The sequence below is a fragment of the Macaca mulatta genome, chromosome 14, assembly GCF_049350105.2.
Source record: "Macaca mulatta isolate MMU2019108-1 chromosome 14, T2T-MMU8v2.0, whole genome shotgun sequence".
Lineage (NCBI taxonomy): Eukaryota > Metazoa > Chordata > Mammalia > Primates > Cercopithecidae > Macaca > Macaca mulatta.
The window spans coordinates 119,061,981-119,088,880 of NC_133419.1; the positions used below are offsets into that span (position 1 = coordinate 119,061,981).

General features: G+C 42.6%; 2 protein-coding genes across 6 annotated transcripts in view; both read left to right on the top strand.

The window, feature by feature from the left end:
• Positions 1-10,471, top strand: part of UBE4A (ubiquitination factor E4A) — a 40,124-nt gene extending 29,653 nt beyond the window's left edge. For all 5 annotated transcript variants that reach the window (XM_077964377.1, XM_015115820.3, XM_015115823.3 and 2 more), the window contains 4 exons: positions 1,662-1,842; positions 2,464-2,611; positions 4,226-4,383; positions 7,565-10,471. In XM_077964377.1, the coding sequence (XP_077820503.1) occupies positions 1,662-1,842; positions 2,464-2,611; positions 4,226-4,383; positions 7,565-7,691 (614 nt within the window). In that variant the 3' untranslated portion in view covers positions 7,692-10,471. The remainder of the gene's footprint in view (positions 1-1,661; positions 1,843-2,463; positions 2,612-4,225; positions 4,384-7,564) is intronic.
• Positions 10,472-12,788: 2,317 nt separating this feature from the next.
• On the top strand, positions 12,789-20,859 carry ATP5MG (ATP synthase membrane subunit g). Its single transcript, NM_001258127.1, has 3 exons — positions 12,789-12,989; positions 18,484-18,644; positions 20,566-20,859. The coding sequence occupies exons 1-3, from the start codon at positions 12,938-12,940 to the stop codon at positions 20,662-20,664; spliced, it is 312 nt and encodes a 103-aa protein (NP_001245056.1). The 5' UTR covers positions 12,789-12,937; the 3' UTR covers positions 20,665-20,859.
• The last annotated feature ends 6,041 nt before the right edge of the window (positions 20,860-26,900 follow it).

Here is a 26,900-nt window from a genome sequence, read left to right on the forward strand (position 1 = left end):
AGCGATAGGCCAGGCGCGGTGGCTCACGCCTGTAACCCCAGCACTTTGGGAGGCCGAGGCGAGCGGATCACGAGGTCAGGAGTTCGAGACCAACCTGGCCAACATAGTGAAACCCTGTCTCTACTAAAATTACAAAAATTAGCCAGGTGTGGTAGCACGTGCCTGTAGTCCCAGCTACTTGGGAGGCTGAGGTAGGAGAACAGCTTGAACCCAGGAGGCAGAGGTTGCAACGAGCAGAGATCACGCCACTGCTCTCCAGCCTGGACAACAGAGTGAGACTCTATCTCAAAAAAAAAAAAAAAGAAGCAATTAGTCTACAAGATGTATCCACAATGAAGGTCATTGATAAGTGTAGGAAAAAAACTGAAAATAGTAAAAAATGTCCACCGGTAAAGACGTTAAATAAATAACGTATGGTGCAGTTACAACTGGAAAAGTCAGCCATAAAAAATTATGTAAAACAGGCCTGGAGCGGTGGCCCAAGCCTGTGATCCCAGCACTTTGGGAGGCCGAGACGGGCGGATCACGAGGTCAGGAGATCAAGACCATCCTGGCTAACACGGTGAAACCCCGTCTCTACTAAAAAATACGAAAAACTAGCCGGGCGAGGTGGTGGGCGCCTGTAGTCCCAGCTACTTGGGAGGCTGAGGCAGGAGAATGACATGAACCCGGGAGGTGGAGCTTGCAGTGAGCTGAGATCGTGCCACTGCACTCCAGCCTGGGCGACAGAGCGAGCCTTCGTCTCAAAAAAAAAAGAAAAAAAATGATGGAAAACAGCCTGGTTACAGTGGCTCACACCTGTAATCTCAGCATTTTGGGAGGCCAAGGCAGGAGGATCACTTGAGCCCAGGAGGTTGAGACTGCCTTGAGCCATGATTGTGCCACTGCATTCCAGCCTAGGCAACAGCAAGACCCTGTCTGAAAAAAATAAAACATAATTTTTTTTTAAAATGATGTAAAACAGCTGGGCACAGTGGCTCACGCCTGTAATCCTCTAACACTTCGGGAGCCGAGGCAGGAGGATCACTTTGAGCCCAGGAGTTTGAGACCAGCCTGGGCAATATAGTGAGACCCTATCTCATTTTTTAAAAAGATTATGTGAATCACCCCTATTCTATAGAACTTTCTGTGATGGTGAAAATATCCTATAAATCTGGGCTGTCCAGAACCATACTTAACTAGTCTGAGGAATGGATTTTTTATTTTTAATTTTAGTAGCCACATATGGCCAGGGGCTGCTATGTTGGACAGCACAGGGACATACACTTAATAAAATGGTAAAGTATTTGCAATATAGTTACTGAAAACAGTAAGTTTCAGAATATGTAAAATATGATCATTTTTGTTTTAAAAATGTCTGTGTGTGTGTGTAAATATGGACAGAAAAGCTAGAAGGACAAAATGTTAAAATAGCAAGATGTTAACCGTGTTTATCTCCAGGTGGTAGTTTTTGTCTTTTCTGTTTTCTGTTTGGTTTTGGTTTTTGCTTGTCTATATTTTCTGCAGTGAAAATGAATTACTTAGTTTTTTAAAAAGTAGTTCCTTCAAAAATTTTAAAAATAAAATAACAGTAGTCCCCAGAGGTCTCCAAATAAACTATACTTAATAAGGAAAAGAGTGCTAATGGACTGAGTTTTCAGAGACTTTGGATTCTTTTCCAGAGATCAAGTCACTCTTTGTGCATCCCTTCCTGGCTGAGCGCATCATCTCCATGTTGAACTACTTCCTGCAACACCTGGTTGGCCCCAAGATGGGTGCCTTAAAAGTCAAGGACTTCAGTGAATTTGACTTCAAACCCCAGCAGCTTGTATCAGATATCTGCACTATCTACTTAAATCTTGGGTACCTGAGATTGAAATTTGTCAAGCCAGAGGGGATGCTAATGTTTTGATTTAGGGTTTTGATAGTAGAATGACCGGTTGGTAATTATGTGAAAATAGAAAAGAAATGATTCATTCCTAGTTGGTTGATGAAGGAATCTTCTGTAGTTTTAAATAAGGAGATTTTATCTGGGCAAGGTGTCGTGTGCCTGTGGTCCAAGCTACTTGGGAGACTGAAGCGGGAGGATTGCTTAAGTCCAGGAGTTTGAGACCAGCCTGCACAACACAGCAGGACTCTGTCTCTAAAAACTAATAAGATTTTGAGTGACCCAGGGGACATTAAGATTTCCAAAATTCTGCTTTGATCTGTGCAAAGATAAACTTTACTGGTTGTACCACTGTTTGGAAAAGTAGCATTCTTTTAAGGTCACATGATACTTGATAGACTTCCTAGAAAGTCTTTCTATATCAAAAAGTATATATATAAGAAATATATAATATATTAAATATATAAATAATATATATATTAAAAGAATGTTCATGGCTTTTAAGTGGTGAGAATACTTGTTCTGCAGCCTGTCTATTGTCTCTTCCATTGACCTATCCTCTGGTGAGTAGTTTTTTTCTGATGCTGACCTTCCAGGGATGAGGAGAATTTCTGTGCCACTGTGCCCAAGGATGGACGTTCCTATTCCCCAACTCTCTTTGCACAGACAGTTCGAGTCTTGAAGAAAATAAATAAGCCTGGGAACATGATTGTGGCTTTCAGCAACTTGGCAGAGAGAATCAAGGTGAGGAAGAGGAGGATTTGTTTGCTGATTTCATTAAGAACCACATTGTCAGCCAGGCACGGTAGCTCAAGCCTGTAGTCCCAGCTACATAAGAGGCTGAAGCTAGAGGATCGCTTAAGCCCAGGAGTTTGAGGCTGCAATGTGCTATGATCATGTCTGTGGATAGAGCCACTGCACTCCAGCCTTGGCAAGATAGCAAGACCCCATCTCCTAAAAATCCACACAAAAAATCAGATTGTCGCCTCAGCTGTGCTGATTTTTACCGTATTTCAGGGAGGAAAAGAGCATTGCCATGAGAAAATATAAACAGATGGTTCTTTTTGGTCAGTCACTTAGAACTATAATATTCTTAGTTTTATTCTTGTTAACATGAGAGTGAGACTAGACATTTAAGAAATCAGCTGGGTGCAGTGGCTCATGCTTATAATCCCAGTACTTTGGGAAGCCAGGGTGGGCAGATCACCTGAGGTCAGGAGTTTGACACCAGCCTGGCCAGCATGGTGAAACCCCGTCTCTACTAAAAATACAGAAATTAGCTGGGCGTGGTGGAGCACACCTGTAATCCCAGCTACATGGGAGGCTGAGGCAGGAGAATCACTTGAACCTGGGAGGTGGAGGTTGCAGGGAGCCAAGATCACACCACCGCACTCCAGCCTGGGCAACAGAGCGAGATTCCATCTCAAAAAAAAAAAAAAAAAAAAGAAATTTAAGAAACCTCAACTAGAAGAGAAGAATGTACACATTTATGTAAGATGTTTTTACGAAAACGTTTATGCACAGAGTTGCCAATAGATTTTAAAACCTAGGGCATTAATACAGAATAACTTCTTTGGAAAAAATACAAGATGAGTAGTTTTCAGTCACTAATTTTTATTTTCATTGTCTCTATGTTTGTAGTTGGTAGTTGGCTTCTATTGGAATATGCATACATTTTAAAAATTAAAATACTATATTGTATTTAGCTAAATCCCTTTGGTTAGAGTATGACAGCTCTGTTAGCAGTTAAGAAGAAGGAAAAAAATCATGGCACAAAAGTCTAATAGAAAACCAACCTTGTTGCTGTCAGTCTTCTCTTTATCGAGTTGGACTTCGTCTTTGGTTAGAGCTTAGTGGATCCCTGAGGAACTCGAGTTGTGAAGGAATTAAATGTTGAAACAACTTTAAAATTCCTATACCTGTTTGTATCAAAAATCAAAAACTGCTTTTCATACACAGGCTGCATGAGTGACTCTAATTATGCAAACAATACCCTCCTCCACTTCCCCTTCTCCGTCCCCTTTTGAATTATGGTATTTATAACAGAACTATTGCCAGATGGATGTTGTATGTGATGTATTTCTTTTCCTCCTAACATTTCAACCCATTTCCAGTGTGACTGCCAGCAGCTGAGCCAACTTAAAAGTCCAGAGTTGGGGCTCAATGCTTAATTTGTTCTCAGAATATCTATCTTGGCTTGTTTTTGAGAAAATGAAGCTCACATGTGTCACTATCACTGTCAAGGGTTATTAATGACCTGTTTTTTTATTTTTGAGACAGAGTCTCACTCTGTCATTGAGCATGCTGAATTCAGCTGCACTGTGAATTCACTTTAACTACCAGATGTTGTATACTCAGTCTCTTGCAGACCTCCAACAACAGGAAGAGGAAACCTATGCAGATGCCTGTGATGAGTTCCTGGATCCCATTATGAGCACACTGATGTGTGACCCTGTGGTGCTGCCATCTTCCAGAGTCACTGTGGATAGATCCACCATTGCAAGACATTTGCTCAGGTAGGCCAGTCCCAAAAAGCAGACTCAAGAGCACAGATACACATTAGTTTGCTATCTTTCTTTCCCAGGCACCTAATACAGTACTTTGCACCCAATAGATACCACATATTATTGATTTACTGATATGTTGGAAGGCATTTTGGTATCAATTGCTAGGATATAAACATTTCACAACAAAACATTCTGTTAAGAAATGCTAACTTTACCTTACCTCTTCCTGCCTTAAGAAAATAATTTCTGGCCAGGTGCAGTGGCTCATGCCTGTAATCCCAGCACTTTGGGAGGCCGAGCTAGGCAGATCACTTGAGGTCAGGAGTTCGAGACCAGCCTGGCCAACATGGTGAAACCCCATCTCTACTAAAATACAAAAAAGTTAGCGGGGCATGGTGGTGCGCACATGTAGTCCCAGCTACTCGGGAGGCTGAAGCAGGACAATTGCTTGAACCTGGGAGGCAGAGGTTGCAGTGAGCCAAAATCACACCACTGCACTCCAGCCTGGGCTCAGGTGATCCTCCTGTCTCAGCCTCTGGAGTAACTAGGACTACAGGCATGCACTAACACTCCCAACTAATTTCTGTATTTTTTGTAGAGACAGGGTTTCACCATGTTGGCCAGGCTGGTCTTGAACTCCTGGGTTCAAGTGATCCACCCGCCTCAGCCTCCCAAAGTGCTGTGGTAACCATGAATTTTCCCCAGCCTGCCTATTCTTTGGACAGTCTGCCCCATGATAACTATAGAAAAGTCAGGAATGAAGCAATAAATGGTAGCTTATTAGCTACCGAATGGGCCCCTTAACTGTTTTAGTCCAGCATTAGATAGAAATGAGTGCTGAAAGACTCTGCCTATTTATAGATTTATCTATTTTTTTGAGACAGGGTCTTGCTCTGTCACCAGGCTGGAGTGCAGTGGCGTGATCTCACCTCACTACAGCCTCACCCTCCCAGGCTCAAGCGACCCTCCCACCTCAGCCTCACCAAGTAACTGGGACCACAGGCCATGCACCACCATTCCTGGCTTATTTTTGTATTTTTTGTAGAGAAGGGGTCTATGTTACCCACGCCAGTCTCAAGGTCCTGGGCTCAAGCAATCCACTCACATCAGCCTCCCAAAGTGCTGGGATTACAAGCATAGCCACCTTGTTTGGCCTCTCCATATTTAAAATTAAGTTATATTGAGCCAGGCACAGTGGTTCATGCCTGTAATCCCAGCACTTTAGGAGGCTGAAGAAGGTGGATCACTTGAGATCAGAAGTTTGAGACCAGCCTAGCCAACATGGTGAAACCTCATCTCTACTAAAAATACAAAAATTAGCCGGGCTTGTGGCATGCATGTAATCCCAGCTACTTGGGAGGCTGAAGCAGGAGAATCATTGGAACCCAGGAGGCAGAGGTTGCAGTGAGCCGAGATCACACCACTGCACTCCAGCCTGGGTGACAGAGCGAGACTCTGTCTCCAAAAAAAAACATTAAGTTCTATCTCTACAAAAAATTATTTTTAATTAGCCAAGTGTAATGGCACATGCCCGTAGTCCTAGCTACTCAGGAAGCTGAGGCAGATCGCTTGAGCACAGGAATTCAAGGCTGCACTGAGTTATGATTGCAGCACTGCACTCCTGCCTGGACAACAGAGCAAGACACTGTCTCTAAATAAACAGATAGATACATTTTGTATACTTTGACCCAAAGTTAAGGAAATTTTTTAATATTAAAAAAATGAATTTCTGGCCAAGTGCAGTGACTTACGCCTGTAATCTTAGCACTTTGGAAGGCCGAGGCAGGTGGATCACCTGAGATCAGGAGTTTAAGACCAGCCTGGCCAACATGGTGAAACACTGTCTCTACTAAAAATACAAAAATTAGCTGGGCGTGGTGGCACACGCCTGTAGTCCCAGCTACTCAGGAGGCTGAGGCACGAGAATCCCCTGAACCTGGGAGGCAAAGGTTGCAGTCAGCCAAGATAGCGCCACTGCAACTCCAGCCTGGGCAACAGAGCAAGACTCCGTCTCAAAAAAAAAAAAAAAAAAAAACTTTCACCTTTTGGTATTTGGTACTAAGCATTCACTATATGGATTATGCTGTGCTAGATGGTATGTCTTTTGCAATGAAAATTTATATTTTATAGTGGCCTCAATATAGAGAGAAGGTATATCAGCCCTTAAAGCATGTCATAAACCAAGGTTGTCCAAGCTGTGTGTGTAGCCCAGGATGGCTTGAAATGTGACCCAACACTAATTCGTAACGTTTCTTAAAACATTATAAGAATTTTTGGCAATTTTTTTTTTTTTAGCTTATTAGCTATTGTTAGTCTTCATGTATTTTATGTATGGGCCAAGACAATTCTTCCACTGTGGCCTGGGAAGCCAAAAGATTGACACCTGTCATAAACCTTCTTACGTGTCAGGAAGCCATAATCTGCATGTACTTGCATAACAATCAGCTGACTAAATCAAATGTTGGTCTACAAGGCTTTATTCCTTAACATCTTATACTGTCCTAAGAATCTGTCACTATAATTACAAATAGTTCTTTACACTGACATGAATGTACAGTGTCTCTGTCTTAGAGAAATCTAAAGGTGACAGAAGCATAGCATTTTTTAAGCCACTGTAATTAAATATCATCTGAACAGCAGTGTTGAGATAAAATTTATTAAGAAATAGAGGCCAGGTGAGTGGCTCACGCCTGTAATCCCAGCACTTTGGGAGGCCGAGGCCGGTGGATCACTTGAGGCCAGGAGTTTGAAAGCAGCCTGGCCAACATGGTGAAACTCTGTTTCTACTGAAAATACAAAAATTAGCTGAGTGTCGTGGTGCATGCCTGTAATGCCAGCTACTCGGGAGGCTGAGGTTGGAAAATGGCTTTAACCCAGGAGGCAGAGGTTGCAGTGAGCAGAGATCACGACACTGTACTCCATCCTGGGTACCACTGCACTCCAGCGTGGGTGACAGGGCAAGACTCTGTCTCCAAAAATAAATAAATAAATAAATAAATGAACAAAGTAGCTACAAAAACTCCTGAATCATCTTTTTTTCACTCTTTCTAACCCCGACTCGGCATTTGACTCAAAGTTATAATGCACTCTGGCTTCATTCTTAAGATGCGATGCCCAGGTGTTCTATTTTTGTCTTAGAATGTTAGAACTTACAGAAATAACCCTATTTCCCTTTCTCTCTTCGTCCCAGTGACCAAACAGATCCCTTTAACCGTAGTCCCCTCACCATGGACCAGATCCGTCCAAACACAGAACTAAAAGAAAAAATCCAACGGTGGCTTGCAGAGAGGAAACAACAAAAGGAGCAACTTGAATAGATACTGTGAACTAACCAAACCAAAACCAACCCCAGAGTGCAGATAAACAATTGTTTGTGGTTTCTCTCTTTCTGGTTCTGTTCCTTTTCTTTCTTTTCTTTTTCTTTTCTTTTTTTTTTTTTTTCTTTACTAAATTAGAGAACTGCTCTTGCTGAAATTATGATAATTAAGATTCCTAAGAACTTGACAATGCTCCCCTGGCTTGCAGGAAATTATACTTATTATAGCATCACCAAGTTTAGAAATCATCACTCATTTCACCTTTTGTTGTCTCTTCATATTCTTCTTCCTTTTCCTAAATGAAATTATTTCAGCTACTAAAACTTCCTGTCACCCTGCTATTTCTCTTCCAATTACTGTTCAAACATTTTTGGTGAGTGCTGCTTTTATAAGTATATGATGTCACATATTTCAGTGACAGCTGATGTCATCAGAAAATCCTGTGTTATCCTGTGTATTTACTAGTCCTCATGATCTAGACCCTTTTCTGTGTTACAGAATAACTTCACATAAAAGCAGATACCTTGAAGTTTGTGTAGACTTTTGAATAAGATGATAGATGAGAATTTTTTTTAAAAAAAAAGGAATTTAAAGGAATCTTGTGCAACTTCTGTTGATAGCTTGTAATTTTGTTATACAGTCCTTTTAATGAGGATTGGTAATGCAATCCTACCAATTGATGGGGGTGAGGAGACTGTTGGGCCCTTATTCTCTTATGAAAATCTGTTTCTACAAGGACTAGGCCTAAGCAGGTTTAGGCAACGAATATCATATCCATGAAAAATGTCATTTTAAGACACTAATATCAACAGTATATCTCAGTGTGTGAGATATATACATACACACATATACCCCATGTGCTTTTTTATGTTGGTTTAGTGTAAACTGAGTACCACTTTATATTTTCTCTTCCATAGTGAGATGTATGCAGTATGTGGCCATGTTTACTAACATACTCATTCTTGACAAAATGCTGAGATTATAAAATGTATATAGTTAATATTTGTTTGGGCTTGTGACCTGACTTCTAAGAGCTACTTCTAACACAGCCTTAGGTCTTCAATTAACAAAGTAGGAATTTGGGCACAACCTTGTCCACAAGCCATTTTAAATATCCACTTAGTCCTGTGTAGTTAGTAGGTGGATGTTCACCACTTTCATTAGTGAAATTGAGCTCACTACTCAATTGTGCAGCTTAATATGCTAACTAGGGACATTCCCCCTATGGACTGTCTTTATATCACTGTCTTTCTAAGCCCAGAGATGTCATAAGTGACAAGAAAAGTGATAGGATCAAGAAATGGGTGTCACTGCTTCATTTGGAACATGTTATTAACTATGGTCTCTTTCAAATAAAATAGTAGTTTTACATTTCAACACAAGTTGCTATAAGCAGTCCTTGATGTGTTTTCGATTGCATCAGCTGGAAAGCCTCAAATCTAAGAGGGCTTCCCACCCGAGATATAAAATAGGTGTGGCCTATTGCTGTGCTTATAAATGAAAAAGGAAGTTGAAGACACTTTTGCAAATGCCAGAATGTAAGATTCATTCGGTGTGCTCCCTGGGCCTTTACGGCATGGGTTGACAGGATTTGTTTATTTTCTAAAATTAGCTTCATTCAATATTTATCATCCTCCTTTCCCTCTCTGAGAATGAACTATGTATAAAATAAGCGTCTGCCTATTTGCATTTATCCTTCAAACCCAATCTAGTAGGATGTTTTCATTTTAAAAACGAGGGGAAAAGACCAGAGTTTTTCAGGAGAAAACTGGAGGAAAATGGGCACAAAAACTCAGAAGGCAGCTATTCTCAGCAGCTTCCTAGTTAACAACCCCCATGCTGCCTCCAGTCTCTGTCTGTATTCTGTATTTAACCTTCAGATTGTAAGCCTTTTCTGGCAAGCTTTTCTTCTTTTTTTTAACTATTTTCCTGAAACTTTTTATGAATGGCTGTGGCACCATTAATGCTGCTGAATATCTTTAAACTCTTTGCACAGGCAAGTGTGTAGCTTAAGGCCACTACTGGTAAGGAAACCAAGTGTCCTCTGTGCCTTTTTTCTTTCTGTGAAGTAATTTAAGGACATCCAAAAAAATTAGACTTTAAAAAGTTATCTTGGTACAACACCGTGTGTATATATACACTTGGAAGCTTAAAAAGGTGTCTTGTCTGGAACTTAGAAGCAGCTCTAAATCTAGTAGAGCAGACTTTCTAACATACCTGGTTTTGTGTGTTGGCTTTGCTGGAGTATGATAGCAAAATGAAGACTCTTACACTCAGCTCTGGTATTGCTCATAACTTACCAAGAGGCTAATACTAAACTTGGAAAATTGTTTAAGTATGTTTTATCAAGCAGTCTGGGTTTTGTTTTTTACTATAGTTTTTAATGGATATGTGAAAACTGAAGGAAATGTTAAAGGTTTTTTTAATGGTGCAAGTGAAGGTGCCAGTTGCTATTTGGTATCACACTCTACAAAAGCTTCATTACTTTATTTGATGGTGGTTGCTAAGCAGCCATTGCACAGAGCATAAGTCTACTGGGTGCCTTTACAAGCCAGAGGCTGATGCTGCACTGTTGTGATGTCATGTGAGGAAATAATGCACATGCTCTAATTGCTCAACAGGAAATGAACCTAGAAACAGAAAATGAAAAGGTTGATTGAAATAAAACTTGATCAACACGACTGTATTTTGAAACATTCCAGGAAGGTTACTTCTTGTTAAACTTGCCTGGCAGTGTTTGTTCAAAACTTGTATTTAATAAATGAACACCTGACTTACAACCTTTGTTATCACTTTATTCCATTATTAAAAGCTAGTGGCAGTTTCAGAAATCCCCCTGAAAACTTAGAGGATTCTGATGTTTCACTTTTTTTTTTAGGTAAGTAACATCAAATATGTGTGACCTGGCTGATCCAGCCTACCTTACCAGGCCTCTGGAGGGGAACCTGGGGTTACCCTCAGGAGATGAATCTCCCAGAATGGTTTTCCTAACCAGCTCTCTTGGCTTCACTGTTTTTCTTTATCTGGCCTGAACCCCAGGTCTTTGTAATCATTTGCTGATATCTTCCCCTTTCTTGCTCCTTGTTTCCATACCCCTGCCATGCAAGATGTCAGCCTAGATCAACTCAGCCATTCCCCTCTGCTGCAGTATCCAAACTGCAGACCATTGCTGGAGGAAAAACACAATTTTTAGAATGGTGCAACCACAAACTTATCTCTAATGTTGCCCAACAACCCTTCTGTGTGTCCTTCAGCTATTCCAAACTGTGGCCTCCTTCCTTAAATTCCTTCCCATACCCCCCTCCCAGTTACCCCTCACAATCCAATGAGTTTGCCTTCATTTTGCTGGGAAGATAAAGACTTCAGAGACTTTGAAGACTTTCAAACCTCTCTCCCATCATCACATCTGTGGAAAAGGCCCCACAGATCCCTGGCTAGTTCTCCTTTCCTGCCTCATCAGGAAAAGATATTGCCTCTTGTCAATATCCCTTCTCATCAGGCAGGATGGCCTGTGCCTGTAATCCTAGAGCTAAGCAAGAGGCAGAAGTGGGATGATCTCTTGAGGCCAGGAGTTTCAGACCAGCCTAGGCAATGTGGCAAGACCCCATTTCTAAATAAATAAATGACTGCCTCTTCTCTGTCTTCAATTTCTCCCCTGAGTTCCACATCCCCCTTGGGTTTTCTGACTTGTAATCCTTTACAGCCATATTTCTTCACCATTCACCCTGACTTCTATCCTAATTTTTTGAAACTGCGCTAATTAGTTAAAGATTGCCATACTGCTAAATTAACTTTCCCATCCTTAATTTGACTTTTCTGCAGTATCTAGGGCAGCAGAATCACTCCTTCACTGAAAAGTTCTTAGTTCCTTGATACCACTTCAAATTTTTCTTTCCACCCCTCTAACCATTCCAAAAATCAGAGATTTACTTCTGCTCAGACTTCCCCAGGATACATTATAGTTCTGTTCGTCTCATCAAATGCCACTTCCCTACATACATCTTTTCCTTCTCATATTAAACTATGAAGTTTCAGCCCTCTGTAGTATACAGCTGTTCTCTCACACATCAGCTCAAGCATCTTCTCTAGGAAGTATGCTGAAATCACCACCATGCCTAATCTGATAGAATGCCCCCTCTCTGAGTTTACATTGCAGCTTCTTCAGATCTGAACTCTGCCACTTCCAAATTGTGTGGCCATTTTTCAAGACCAGTCTCAATGGGGACAATGCCTTACAGGCTTTCTTTAAATTCCAAAATGCCTGGCATAGTGTGGGCGTTCAATACAGGTGTTTTTTCCCTCACATCTGCACAACTCCTTGTGGCTAACTAGGGAATTAGGGGAAATGGATTCCAATCCTGATACAGGACTTTGGGGAGACTGGGATTACAAAAAAATCAACTTTAAAAAGGGCTGTGGGGCCAGGGGCGGTGATTCACGTCTGTAATCTCAGCACCAAGGCGGGCGGATCACTTGAGGCTAGGAGTTCGAGACCAGCCTGGCCAACATGGTGAAACACAGTCTCTACTAAAAATACAAAAATTAGCCAGGCGTGGTGGCGGGCGCCTGTAGTCCCATCTACTCGGAAGACTGAGGCACGACAATCGCTGGAACCTGGGGGACGTAGGTTGCAATGAGCCGAAGTCGTGCCACTGCACTTCAGCCTGGGCGACAGAACGAGACTGTCTCAAATAAAAAGGGCTATGGGTTGAACCTGGTACCAGGTTGTGTGGTGCTTGCTCGGACTCTAACTTTATATGTTTGGCCTTGGACCCTCTCTACCTCTGTACAACGATCGTGTGGGACTAGAAGAATCTCAGCGAATGCTTCTGCAGCACCGACTTCATAGGTTCTCAGAAACGCAGCTAAAGCACACAACGCGAAATAGCGGATATCGGCGCCAAGAAGAGCACTGAAGGTTCAGGGCGCATGCGCATTTCCGCTCCTTGCCGGGTTTCCGGACCTCTGCTAGTGGCTGCCCAACAAAATGCCTGCTTCTCTGCGGAATCCCGCTGTTCTTCACATGCTCTCTAATATCATCTTTTCATATCCACCTTCTCTTCCATGTTGAAAAAAGTAAGTGGACAGACTGGATTCTGCAAAGATCTTTGGACATTTAAATATCCTCGACCGGCGCGAAAAGAGGCGGCCTGACCTTGGAAGTGGGACGGGGTCCTGCAGCGGGTCCTTCCGGCGGGTGACATTCAGCCGGCCGTTCCGGGAGACGGACTTCGCATCCTAGAACCATGGCCCAATTTGTCCGTAACCTTGTGGAGAAGACCCCGGCTCTGGTGAACGGTGAGCGCGATGTAAGACCGCCGAGGCGGGCACACGGGCGGCAGGGAGGCCTGCGATGGCCTGAGAGGAAGAAGCGGGCGGCCAAGACCCGAGGGGCCTGCGGGTGCCGGGGCGGGATGGCCTGCAGGTGAAGGAAGCAGGAAGGTTGGCGACTCTCCTCTAGCCTTCCGCTCGCCTGACCTGCAGATTGGGTTCTCTACACAACCTAGAAGTTCCTGAAATCCAACCACCACTGGGAAGAGAGGTAGTGTGAAGGATGCCCGGCGTTGCCCGGCAGCTCCGCCATTACGCCCCCTGAGATCGCTAAGGGCAGGAATATAGAGGGCATGGCTCTGTTAGGAGAGCTAAGAAAAGGAAGGGCAGAAACGTGTGAAAGTACATCAATTGGGCCTCATCACATGGTCTGGTTGTCAGTGGAGTATTTGGAAGTCAACAGAAATGTCGACTTTGCTTTCTGTCCTAGACGGATTCTAAGATACTTCCACTTTAATCCGAGGGAAATTTTAAGTGGAAATGGACTTCATGGATGAGTATCCGTGCCCCGAGAAGCATAGAACGGGATCCGTATAAATAGTAATCTTTGTTATTACAGCTTAGCATTCGTGGAATTTTTTCGGCTTGAAGAGCCTCACTGGTAGACCGCTGTATTTCACAACAACCCTGAATAATCACAGCTTCTGAGTACTAGTTTATTTGGCCAGTAAATATTTCAGTTGTCTTCTCAGTGGCAGGCTATTCATTTTATTCGTGAAGCGAGATAAGATAAATTGACGTAAGGTTTTCCTAAATGTGCTGTATTCCAGTAAGTTGACTGAAGGTCAGATCTCTAACTTTCGCCCAGATTTCTGAAATGTGAATAGAAAGCAGAACTTCAAAAAAAAATGTAATACTTTTTAGTCTCTTTTGCTATGTTTGAGTTTGATTTGGGTACTTTCTTTTTCTTTCTTTTTTTTTTTTTTTTTTTTTTTTTTTTTTTTTTTTTTCCCTAGAAGACAGGGACTCTCACTCTGTCGCCCAGGTTGGAGTGCTGTGGCAGATCACAGCTCACTGCAGCCTCTGCCTCCGAGGCTCAAGCGATCCTCCCACCTCAGCCTCCTGAGTAGCTGGGATCACAGGCGCGCCACCACACCTGGCTAATTTTTGTATGTTTTAAGAGACGGGATTTCGCCATGTTGCCCAGGCTAGTCTCTTAACTCCTGGGCTCAAGGGATCCTCCCGCCTCGGCCTCCCAAAGTGCTGGAGTTACAGGCGTGAGCCACAGTGCCAGCTTGGTATTTTATCCATTCTCTCCTCCCTTCCCTCCATCACCAGCCAAACTATGAGTTATTGAAGGCTCTCCTGCAGAACCTCACAGCCTACTAGTGAAACATTTTACACATTTTCCCAAAGAATTTCTTAAGCTTACAAAAAAATCTTTTACTTCACTAAGATTGTTATCTGTCATAGAGCTCTACAATTTTATATTAATCATAAGAGATAGCCCTGCGGCGGTGGCTCAGGCCTGTAATCTCAGCACTTTGGGAGGCCGAGGCGGGCAGATCACTTGAGAGCAGGAGTTCGAGACCAGCCTGGCCAACATGGTGAAACCCCATCTCTACTAAAAATACCACCAGGCCTGGTGGTGCATGCCTGTAATCGCAGCTACTTGGGAGGTGGAGGCAGGAGAATCGCTTGAACCCAGGAGGCGGAGGTTGCAGTGAGTCAAGATCGCACCACTGCATGCCAGCCTGGGCAACAAAGCGAGGCTCGGTCTCAAAAAAAAGCCTGGACACCGTGGCTCACGCCTGTAGTCCCAGCACTTTGCGACGCCAAGGCGGGTGGATCACCTGAGGTCAGGAGTTCGACACCAGCCTCCTCACCAACATGGTGAAACCTCATCTCTACTAAAACAGAAATTAGCCAGGCTTGGTGGCGGGCTCCTGTAATCCCAGCTACTCGGAAAGCTGAGGCAGGAAAATCTCTTTAACCCAGGAGGCAGAGGTTGCAGTGAGCCAAGATCGCGCCACTGCACTCCAGCCTGGTGACAGAGGAGACTCCGTCTCAAAAAAAAAAAAACTAAAGAGAAAAAAGGATTGGAGGCTTCACTCTGGACTTCGTGGATGATTTAAGGCACAATTCTTAATATTTCAAGTGGATTTTTTTTTCTGGTGTGGCTTTCACATTTTTTAGATGGCGCATATTAAGGAATTGCAATCTAGTTTTTATGATAAAAATCTAAAAAGTAACACCAAGGTAATTTTTTTGTTATGAAATATATAAACCCTTCCCTCCGTTATTGTAAATAATTGAAAGATAACTTGTTATTCTTCCAAAAGTACTTAGAAAGGAGGACTCAACTGGGCTGGAATGTTAACGTGGAAATACATTTTGCTTTATAACATATACAGGCTAGTGTATTAAATGTGAATGTTAAATATTTAATAGAAATTACTGACTATATCTGTTAATTCCCCTGGGGGCCAAAGAAGCTTATGGAAATAAGTAAATTTATCATCAGGCTTGCCTAGGAATCATAGAGTCTGATTTTTTTTTCCCCTTAACTGTAGACTTTATTTCTATTTCAGTAGTTTTTCCAGTAATCTTCCCGTTCTAGGATCCAATCCAGTGTACCACATTGCATTTAGTTTCTGTGTCTTTCCAACCTCCTTTGGTCCAGGACAGTTTCCCAGTCTTCCCTCATCTTTCCTGACCTTGACAGTTTTAAGGTATCTAGGTATCTTGTCTGTCTAGGTGTCTGTCTAGGTATCCTGAAGAATTTCCCCAATCTGGATTTGTCTGGTGTTTTTCTCATGCTTAGTCTGGAACTATGGATTTTGAGGAAATATCACAGTAATGAGATGTCCTAATCACGTGTCAGGAGGTATATGATATTCATGTGACATTTCTGGTGATACAAGCTTTCATCACTTGGTTATAGGTTCCTCCACTGTGAAGTTACTGTTTTTCTCTCTGTGTTCTATTCTTTAGAAGCAAATAACTAAGCCTGTCCCATAAAGGCAGGGTGTGATTACAGTGGGGGGATTCCATCTCCTGTAGGAAGGAATATCTACATAAATTAAATAGAATTCTTCTGTGAGAAAGATTTGTCTCTTCTCCATTTATTTATCCAGTCACTTATTGTATGGACTTGTACATTCATTTCATACTTTGTATATCAAATACCGTATTATTGCTCAAATTATTTCACCCTTGGCTATTTGGGAGCTCTTTCAGGTTAGCACCTCTGTCCCTTTGACATGCCGCCTCCCTTTCTGATACTACAAGATGCTTCAGATTTATATTGTATTTTCCCTGTCCCAGCCTTAGAATCAGCCATTTCGCCAAGGAACCTTAGTTCCTTTTATTGGACAATAGAATTGAGAAACTAAGGTCTGGGTGCTGTTTATGTTCCTTGCTACTAGAATATCACTACTTCTAGGTCCTCTCAATTGACAGGGATATAGATAGGTATCCGAATAGATGTATATATGTGTATACATGCATACTAACCCATGTATATACATGCATGTATGTATATATAATTATTTCCATGTCTATCAGTCTGTGTATATATTAAGCTAAACCTGAGTCCAACTCTAACCTAGTATCGTGGGGTTTATTCTTGCTGCTTTTCTTACTTACCTGTAACATCACTCAACCTCCACTGAGAAACCTAGCTCCCATCATCTACCATTCATTATGTTTTATCTCTTGTATACATGTAAAGCAGTTTCAAACTCTTTAACCTGTATCCCCTAAGAAACAAATTTACCACCTAAAATAGTGTTTAAATAGTGTTTATGTACAGTAAACTGATTCACTTTTTTTTGTTAAGGATGAAATGTCTGTGTGTTGGAGATAATGTTGACAATTGGTTGACTGTTCCACAAGACTGTACTTTTTTTTATTGTCCCATCTTACAGGCATTGGCAGTTCTATTTGGAACTATCTCTTAGAGCTTTGTGTCTGCTTGAAGGTATGCCCATATCCTTGGCCGGGCGCAGTGGCTCACGCCTGTAATCCCAGCACTTTGGGAAGCCGAGACGGGCGGATCACAAGGTCAGGAGATCGAGGCCATCCTGACTAATACGGTGAAACCCCATCTCTACTAAAAATACAAAAAAAAATTAGCCCCGGGCGTGGTGGCGGGCGCCTGTAGTCCCAGCTACTCAGGAGGCTGAGGCAGGAGAATGGCGTGAACCTGGGAGGCGGAGCTTGCAGTGAGCCAAGATCGCGCCACTGCACTCCAGCCTGGGTGATAGAGCGAGACTCCATCTCAGAAAAAAAAGAAAAAGTATGCCCATATCCCCAAACACAGAAGATGAGGGAGATAGTAATTCAGAAATACTCAAATGGAGGCCATTAATACAAGAAAAACACCAAGAGCCTTGGGTAATCTGTCTTTGAACAGTAGACACTTTATGGGCCTTCATGCTATTTTTATTACGTTTCTCTTGTAATTTTTGAAACAAAGTCTCATTCTGTCCCCCAGACTGGAGTGTCATGGTGAGATCTTGGCTCACTGCAACCTCTGGCTCCCCTGTCCAAGCAATTCTTGTGCCTTAGCCTCCCAAGTAGCTGGGACTACAGGCGCACACCACCATGCCCAGCTAATTTTTATAGTTTTAGTAGAGAAAGGGTTTCACCATGTTGGGCAGGATGGTCTTAAATTCCTGGCCACAAGTGATCTGCCCGTCTCGGCCTCCCAAAGTGCTGGGTTTACAGGCATGAGCACTGCACCTAGCCTCTCTCATAATTTTTTAAATAAAAAATGTCTTCCTCTTTCTGAAATCACTACTACATTCTCACAACTACCCTGGTTGTTAATGGTCTCTTCTCTTGAAATAGTAAATACCTTGAGGAATCCAGCTTGGTAATAGATTCTAGTTTGGGCTCTTAACGATACATGTAGGTTTTACTTTTATTATTTGTGGTGTCTTTGAAAGAGGAACAGCTGTGCTTTTGTCAAGAGAAAGATTTAATCCAGCACATATTGATGACAATACCAAATTGGGTACCAGTTGTTTTAATTCCATCTGAACTTGTGTATAATATTATGATAACTTTCCATCTTGTTCTTAAGAGTGCCATTCTAAATCCTTCATCCCTTTATTCGCCTTTTTCTTCAAATTTACTTATCTCTCTACCAAGAAAATATGAATAAATTGACTGTTCTCTTGTTTCTAAATCCAACTTCTGGCATCTTTACAGTTAGCTAGATTTGCCATTCATAAATGAAGTACAGTACTAGCTGGCCACTAGTGAAGTACTGGCATAATTGAATGTGCTTATAGCATCCTGCCTGATTGAACATCCCTGTGGCACAGGTGTTCTGCATCTTTAAAAGCCTCTTGTTACCAGGGAGCAGCTTTGACTTTTCACACCGGGTGTACATTTGGTACAAGCAGTGAATGAAGGTGATGCATGAATAAATATTTGTGTCCAGCCCACACATCTGCTTCTTTCGGTCTCTAGTGAGTTCATCCTGGTTTTTTTGTTTTGTTTTGTTTTCCAGCTGCTGTGACTTACTCGAAGCCTCGATTGGCCACATTTTGGTACTACGCCAAGGTTGAGCTGGTTCCTCCCACCCCTGCTGAGATCCCTAGAGCTATTCAGAGCCTGAAAAAAATAGTCAATAGTGCTCAGACTGGTAGCTTCAAACAGCTCACAGTTAAGGTAACCATGGGCTAAATGAAAACGGATGTGCATAACAGAAAATGTCTTCCCTTGGGATTTTTCTGATTGTTTTGATTAATATATATGTTTCCAATGAGGCTGAATCCAACATAATGAGGAAAAAAATTTTGACTGCTGAGGAAGATACTTACTTTTCTAATTTTGTCACCTGGGTAGAAATAATTAGCCCATTTTATGTCTTAGTTTCCTAACAGTCTTAAACCTAGCAAAAAGGTGACCATTTTTATTGGGAATTTTTTTTTTCCTTTCCTATATTAGACAGTATACTAAAATATGGCTTGCTTTGCTGAGTCTGTACTTTTTTCATCTGTAGTCCTGAGATTGTCCCCAGTTCAGCCAAAACATCTCTTGAACTATGTCACAGTCAGGAAGCTAACACTTCTTATATGTAAGATAAAAATACCAAACCTGGTTTATTGAATTCTGTGAAGATAAAATCTAAAAACTGTAAGAATTGGAACTTGCAGCCACGCGCAGTCACTTCCTGCCTGTAATCCCAGTACTTTGGGAGTCCAAAGTAAGTAGGAGGATCGCTTGAGGCCAGGAGTTCAAGACCAGCCCAGACAACATAGCAAGGCCCTATCTCTACCCAAAATAGTGAAAAAAATGTGCCAGGTGTGGTGGCATGCACCTGTAGTCCCAACTACTTGGGAGGCTGAGGCGAGAGGATCGCTTGAGCCCAGGAGTTAGAGGAGGCAGTGAGCTATGATTGTGTCACTGCCTGGGTGACAGAGTGAGACCCTGTCTCTTAAGGAAAAAAGGCCGGACCTGGTGGCTCACACCTGTAATCCCAGCACTTTGGGAGGCCGAGGCGGGCAGATCACGAGGTCAGGAGATCGAGACCATCCTGGCTAATACAGTGAAACCCCGTCTCTACTGAAAATACAAAAAATTAGCCAGGCGTGGTGGCGGGCACCTGTAGTCCCAGCTCCTCGGGAGGCTGAGGCAGGAGAATGGTGTGAACCCGGGAGGCAGAGTTTGCAGTGAGCCGAGATCGCACCACTGCACACCAGCCTGGGTAACAGAGCGAGACTCCGTCTCAAAAAAAAAAAAAAAGGGAAAAAAAGAACTGGAACTTGGATTTTATTTGCATGATCCAAGCACAGAGTACACAAAGCCTAAATGATTGCTAATTTTAGAGCCTACATCCTGGGAAGTATGGTTGTTTTTCAGAAGACTTCCATAAACTTCTGGTCTAATTTGATGGGGAAAATTCACTTCCAGAAGTACTGAAAGGAAAAGGTCTAGTTTTGTTAGGGAAAGTTATTTTTTCAACTAGAATTTCAAGATCCATATTCTAGCTCCATGTATTAATAACAGTGCTTTCCTGAACCAGATGTGTATATTTCTCCTTGGGGCAGTAAAATGTTGATATGAATACCAGATACTTGGTCAGAGTTAAGTCAAATACTAAATGAATAAAAGTGAGGTCTAAAGGGGGAAGACAGCACTTCATCTTTCAGCAGATTTTCTTTTGCCAGACAAAAATGTCTATTCAGAGACTCGGCCTTCCTAGAGCCATCCTTTCATATGAATGCCCTGTCTAAATGCACCAGCTATATCCAGGATGTGGGTTGTTTTAGGGCCCATAAAGTGTCTCATAAACTTATAATGAAAGGGTTAAGTCAGTTCAGGTCTGTAAAGAATGCTTTGAAAGAATTTATAAGCTCTAACTACTTACCTTACAAAATTGAAAGTTCAAGGGTTCTCAGCAGTTGAACAAAAGTAATGTTAGTAATTCTCAACTTTGACTAAAACTGCCTTCTAGTTTGAATAGTGTCTTTATGTTCTTTGTCTCCTTAATTCTGGAAAAGAATGGTTTCAAAAAAAAAAAATAAATATATATATATATATATATATATATATAAAGATACCTTAAAATATATGCTTCTTTTTTCAGGAAGCTGTGCTGAATGGTCTGGTGGCCACTGAGGTGTTGATGTGGTTTTATGTTGGAGAGATCATAGGCAAGCGTGGCATCATTGGCTATGATGTTTGAAGACCAATCTTTAACATCTGGTTATATTTGATTTATTATTTGAGTGTTGTTGGACCATGTGTGATCAGACTGCTATCTGAATAAAATAAGATTTGTCAAAACTCAGTGTTTTTTCCATCAAATACTCCATGAAAGGTCACACTTTCTCTTGATATTAAGCTGGGTTGTCTTTAAACAACTCTAAATGCACATCTGTTTAGCCCAAAATTAGAAAGGATATATGTGGCGATATTAACCTGGTACATGAATATATGGGGATAACATTTTAATTTAAAGGTTTGGAATATATATATTTAAGCTTTATTTCCAGAACAGTGAGGGTTAGGTCTTGGGAAAACTAGAATTTGCCACAGTAGGAGAAATGGTAGTACCATATGCCAGTGATAGAGATGAATCATGTCAGTAGTTAGAAAGAGTAACATTTCAACTGTTTCTCTTTGCTAAAATCACAGAAAGACCCTATTAACAACATCTATGTCTGTAAGTCAGAGTACTTGTCATCTTGAATATAGCCTCCCCCAGAGAGAACAGGGTGGTATTCTAAGTATGTATCTTTCTAACATCTTTAACAGTAGGACAGAGCCCTACATTAGAAATCTGATTTTGATGTGTGTTATTCGTTTGTCTGGTTTTACTGCCTTCGCAAAAACAAAATGCCCTACAGATATTTCAACGAGGTTATAATTTAGCATCTTCCTGGGATCTAAATAGTATATTACATCCTGAAGTAAATGAAATGATTGGTATTAGTCTGTCTTCTGGAGCGATTTTATTGGGTATATAGGAGAGATTGATCATTCCTTGGCTTTTCCCAGGGATCTTAAAATCCTTAATTGACTCACTGGTACTTTCCTAAATCCACTGTTATTCCTGCAGCCACAGCAAAACATACAATACCAACTGATGATAACCAAAAGGTGGTTGCATATTTATTATAAAAGCATTATGGCTCACAATATAGTATTATTAATCCTTTAATAGTGTTGAACCTTTATCCAGTCAATCCCAAATTTACCCACTGCATTTAGAACACTGCTATTTTAGCCTAATAAATGGCACAGCTTATCTAAGTGATAGGCAAGAAAGTTCCCATAGAGACTACCACGCTGCTAAAATGTGAAGTAATGCCTAACTTACTCCTGCAATAAACAGGTGGTCAAAACTGAAACGACCTCTTTTCAAAAAGTGCTCAAAAAGACTGATATGAGAATGGCAATCAGTTTCTTTTTCATACAGTGCATGATTATTCAAATTAACCGGAAAAAAACAAGATAGGAGATCAGCTACTAGTTAAAACCTACAGACACCTAGTTGATTAATGATATGTAATGTGATTGTTTATAACACCACTGTCACACCAGAAGATCCTCAAAATAAACATTTACTACTCACTTCACTGCAGCTTCCTCTTTTGCCATACAGAACACCCCTGTTCTCCCCTGTGGCTAATAGTGCATGTACGGAATTTTCTTAGGTTAAAAAATAGCAGTGAGCTCCTTGAAGTGGCCACTTGACTTCACCAGGCTTGTTTCTCTTTTTTTTTTTTTTTTGTCCTCATCAACCCCAAATGTCTTCTAACAGAATTACTGAGGCTTTCACTGAATTTGTGTGCTGCCAAGTGTTTGTCATTGGCAAACTCGGTGTTTATTGTGCACCTAAGCTCTAGGCACAATTAAAATGGCAGAAACATTCAGGAACAAGACTGTTACCTGTTTCACAGAGTTTGATCTGGTAAGACAGGTAATTAGGCATGCAATTACTGTAAGATATGAGAAGTACTATAATGAGGGAAGGGGAAGGTATGCTTGAAAGGCTAATCCAGGGCTGGGCGCAGTGGTTCACGCCTGTAATCCCAGCACTTTGGAAGGCTGAGGCGGGCGGATCCCGAGGTCAGGAATTTGAGACCAGCCTGGCCAATATAGTGAAACCCTGTCTCTACTAAAAATACAAAAATTAGCCAGGTGTGGTGACGTGCACCTGTAGTCCCAGCTACTCGGGAGGCTGAGGCAGGAGAATCACTTGAACCCGGGAGGTGGAGGTTGCAGTGAGCCAAGATCACTCCACTGCACTCCAGCCTGGGCAACAGAGTGGGACTCGTCTCAAAAAAAAAAAAAGGAAGGCTAACCCAGATGAGAAGGAGGTTCAAGAGAAGTTGTCAGAGATGATAGTAACTATATAAACCAGGAAAGTAAGTTAGCCAAGAAGAATGGAGCAAGGTATGCTGGGCGGGTGAAACAACCTGTGCAAAAGCTATTGTCAGAAAAAGTGTAGTACATTGATGATCTGAGAGTGTAAGTGTGGCCAAACTGCCAGGCAGAGGAGAGCACTGAGGTAAAGCCAGAGATGGTGGGGACCAGATTGTATTTTATGCCTATTAAGGCTTGGACTTCTTTAAGGACAATGAATGGAAAGCCATTGAAAGATTTTGACAAGGCACAGTCCTGCCCTGAAGTAACTTGTGTGGTCTAACATCAGCAGGTAATTTCAATTCCATGTAACAAAAGCCGGAATAGAAACCTGCAAACTTGCATAGGGTTCATGTAACAGTGCATGTGGTCCTGCAATTTTCTCAGTATGTAAAAGTAGAAGTAAGTACTCATTTAGTAGTAGGCATCACGAGGAGAGAGAACACAATGGTTAAGTCAAAGCCAGTTATACGAATATTTGTCACTGTGGTCCAAAGGTTTATTCCTAAGGAAACTGCTATCTATATGTAAGTAAATGAGGCTTTTTGTTGAGGCTTTCATCATTTCAAAACTAATGTGGCCAGGCGCGGTGGCTCACGCCTATAATCCCAGCACTTTGGGAGGCTGAGGTGGGCAGATCACGAGGTCAAGATATCAAGACCATCCTGGCCAACATGGTGAAACCCATCTCTACTAAGAATACAAAAATTAGCTGGACGTGGTGGCACATGGCTGTAGTCCCAGCTACTTGGGAAGCTGAGGCAGGAGAATCACTTGAATCTGGGAGGCGGAGGTTACAGTGAGCCGAGATGGCACCACTGCACTTCAGCCTGGCAAAGAGCGAGACTCCATCTCAAAAAAAAAAAAAAAAACTAATGTGAGGCCGGGTGTGGTGGCTCACGCCTATAATCCCAGCACTTTGGGCGGATCACCTGAGGTCACGAGTTGGAGACCAGCCTGACGAACATGGTGAAACCCTGTCTCTACTAAAAATATAAAATTAGCCGGGCATCAGCACACATGCTACTGGGAGGCTGAGGCGGGAGAATCTCTTGAACCTGGGAGGCGGAGGTTGCAGTGGGCCGAGATCATGCCATTGCACTCCAGCCTAGGCAACAAGAGCGAAACTCAGTCTCAAAAAAAAAAAAAAAAAAAAAAAACTCATGTGAAACTGTCCACATTGCACATTTCATCCCTTTTTTTTTTTTTTTTGAGATGGAGTCTCACTCTTGTCAACAGGCTTGAGTGCAACGGCATGATCTCAGCCCACTGCAACCTCCACCTCCCAGGTTCAAGAGATTTTCCCGCCTCAGCCTCCCAAGTAGCTGCGACTACAGGCGCGTGCCACCATGCCTGGCTAATTTTTTGTATTTTTAGTAGAGTCAGGGTTTCACCATGTTGGCCAGGACGATCTCGATCTCTTGACCTCATGATCTGCCCGCCTCAGCCTCCCGAAGTGCTGGAAGTACAGGAGTCAGCCACTGCGCCTGGTCTCATCCTTTGTTTTATACATCTCAGCATTGTTCTTAGATTAACAGTTTCTCCTTTCTTTTCCATTCATCTCTTACATACCTAAGTATTCTACCCTGATTTCTAAGTATAGCTCAATACTTTCTTTTTAAATATTTCATATTTGTATAACACTTTACCTTTTCTTTTTTTTTTTTTTTTTTTTTTTTGAGACGGAGTCTCGCTCTGTCGCCCAGGCTGGAGTGCAGTGGCCGGATCTCAGCTCACTGCAAGCTCCGCCTCCCGGGTTCGGGCCATTCTCCTGTCTCAGCCTCCTGAGTAGCTGGGACTACAGGCGCCCGCCACCTCGCCCGGCTAGTTTTTTGTATTTTTTAGTAGAGACGGGGTTTCACCGTGTTAGCCAGGATGGTCTCAATCTCCTGACCTAGTGATCCGCCCGTCTCGGCCTCCCAAAGTGCTGGGATTACAGGCTTGAGCCACCGTGCCCGGCCAACACTTTACCTTTTCAAAGCACTTGCACCAGCTATCTCATTTAGCCCTCAGCTTTCCTCTGAAGCACGTGCCATAAATGATATACCATTTAACAAGAGAGGAACTAAGCAGAAAACATGAAAAAGCAGAAAATCGGCCGGGCGCGGTGGCTCAAGCCTGTAATCCCAGCACTTTGGGAGGCCGAGGCGGGTGGATCACGAGGTCAGGAGATCGAGACTATCCTGGATAACATGGTGAAACCCCGTCTCTACTAAAAATACAAAAAACTAGCCGGGCGTGGTGGCGGGCGCCTGTAGTCTCAGCTACTTGGGAGGCTGAGGCGGGAGAATGGCGTGAACCCGGGAGGCGGAGCTTGCAGTGAGCCAGATCACGCCACTGCACTCCAGCCTGGGAGACACAGCGAGACTCCGTCTCAAAAAAAAAAAAAAAAAAGAAAAAGCAGAAAATCCTTTATAAAAGACAATTTGGCTAGGATCCCAAGAGCAATAAGTCGTGGAAACATAAACTGGGCCAAGGTCATGATCCTGTGTTGTAGTCGGTGCCCTGACTCTACCTGTGACCAGCTTGTGGATCCTGCTTTGTATTTCCAGTTCCATTCTGTATTATATATTCTTGGTCCTGCTTTGCCCTGCTATTAAGTTATTTAAGATTTCTTGTCTCATTAGATATCAACCTCCCTAATCTTATGTAAAGTGATAGGTAGTTTAGTAGGACTTACTGTTTTCTAATTAGTGTGGTTTTTGTTTCTACCAGGACATAAGATTCTGATCACCCTTGTGATGAATTCAGTAACAGTTCCACCAGAGGTAATCCCTTAGCAGGGAACTTACACTAGACCTGTTTACCAAACAAAAGGCCCTGATATAATAAAATACTAGCATGCAAAGCCCTTGGCAGTCTCCCTTCTGCCTCACCTTAACCTCATTAGCTACCAACCATTGTTTCAGCCACAATTTCTAACCAGTCCCCGTAAAACCTAGCTTTAAATGTCATGTTATTAGAGTGTATATCCACTGTCCCTGATTGTTGCAGTTTTCCACTAATCAGTTCATTCCTTTTTATATCTTTTTGTCTTTTTTTTTTTTTTTTTTTTTTTTTTGAGACGGAGTCTTGCTCTGTCACCCAGGCTGGAGTGCAGTGGCGCAATCTCGGCTCACTGCAAGCTCCGCCTCCCGGATTCACGCCATTCTCCTGCCTCAGCCTCCCGAACAGCTGGGACTACAAGCGCCCGCCACCACGCCCGGCTAATTTTTTTGTATTTTTAGTAGAGACGGGGTTTCACCGTGTTAACCAGGATGGTCCTGATGTCGTGATCCGCCCGCCTCGGCCTCCCAAAGTGCTGGGATTACAGGCGTGAGCCACCGCACCCAGCCTATCTTTTTGTCTTTTGAGACAGGGTCTCGCTCTGTCGCCTGGGCTGGAGTATAGTGGCATGATCACAGCTTACTGCAGTCTCAACCTCCCAGGCTCACTCAAGATCCTCCTATCTCAGCTTCCCAAATAGCTGGAACTACAGGCACATGCCACCACGCACAGCTATTTTTTTGTAGAGACAGGGTAGCCACATTGCCCAGGCTGGTCTCAAACTCCTAGGTTGAAGGAATCCCCCACCTTGGCCTCCCAAAGTGTTGGGATTACAAGCGTGAGCCACCTCACCTGGTCCCCTTTATTTCTTGCCAATTTTGTGTCCTGGCTCACTGTCACTTTATAACACTACTTCTATCTTTTTTGTTTGTTTGTTTGTTTTGTTTTTTGTCTTTTTTTGTTTTTTTTGAGACTGAGTCTCACTCTGTCGCCCAGGCTGGAGTGCAGTGGCCGGATCTCAGCTCACTGCAAGCTCCGCCTCCCGGGTTTACGCCATTCTCCTGCCTCAGCCTCCCGAGTAGCTGGGACTACAGGCGCCCGCCACCTCGCCCAGCTAGTTTTTTGTATTTTTTAGTAGAGACGGGGTTTCACCGTGTTAGCCAGGATGGTCTCGATCTCCTGACCTCGTGATCTGCCCGTCTTGGCCTCCCAAAGTGCTGGGATTACAGGCTTGAGCCACCGCGCCCGGCCAACACTACTTCTATCTTAATTCTTGACAATTGC

Excerpts from the sequence above, each read along its gene's own strand:
- ATP5MG (NM_001258127.1), top strand. The coding sequence starts at position 12,938 with ATGGCCCAATTTGTCCGTAACCTTGTGGAGAAGACCCCGGCTCTGGTG. Across the intron at positions 12,990-18,483 it reads GACCCCGGCTCTGGTGAACG|CTGCTGTGACTTACTCGAAG; the intron begins GTGAGCGCGATG and ends TTTGTTTTCCAG. Across the intron at positions 18,645-20,565 it reads TCAAACAGCTCACAGTTAAG|GAAGCTGTGCTGAATGGTCT; the intron begins GTAACCATGGGC and ends TTCTTTTTTCAG.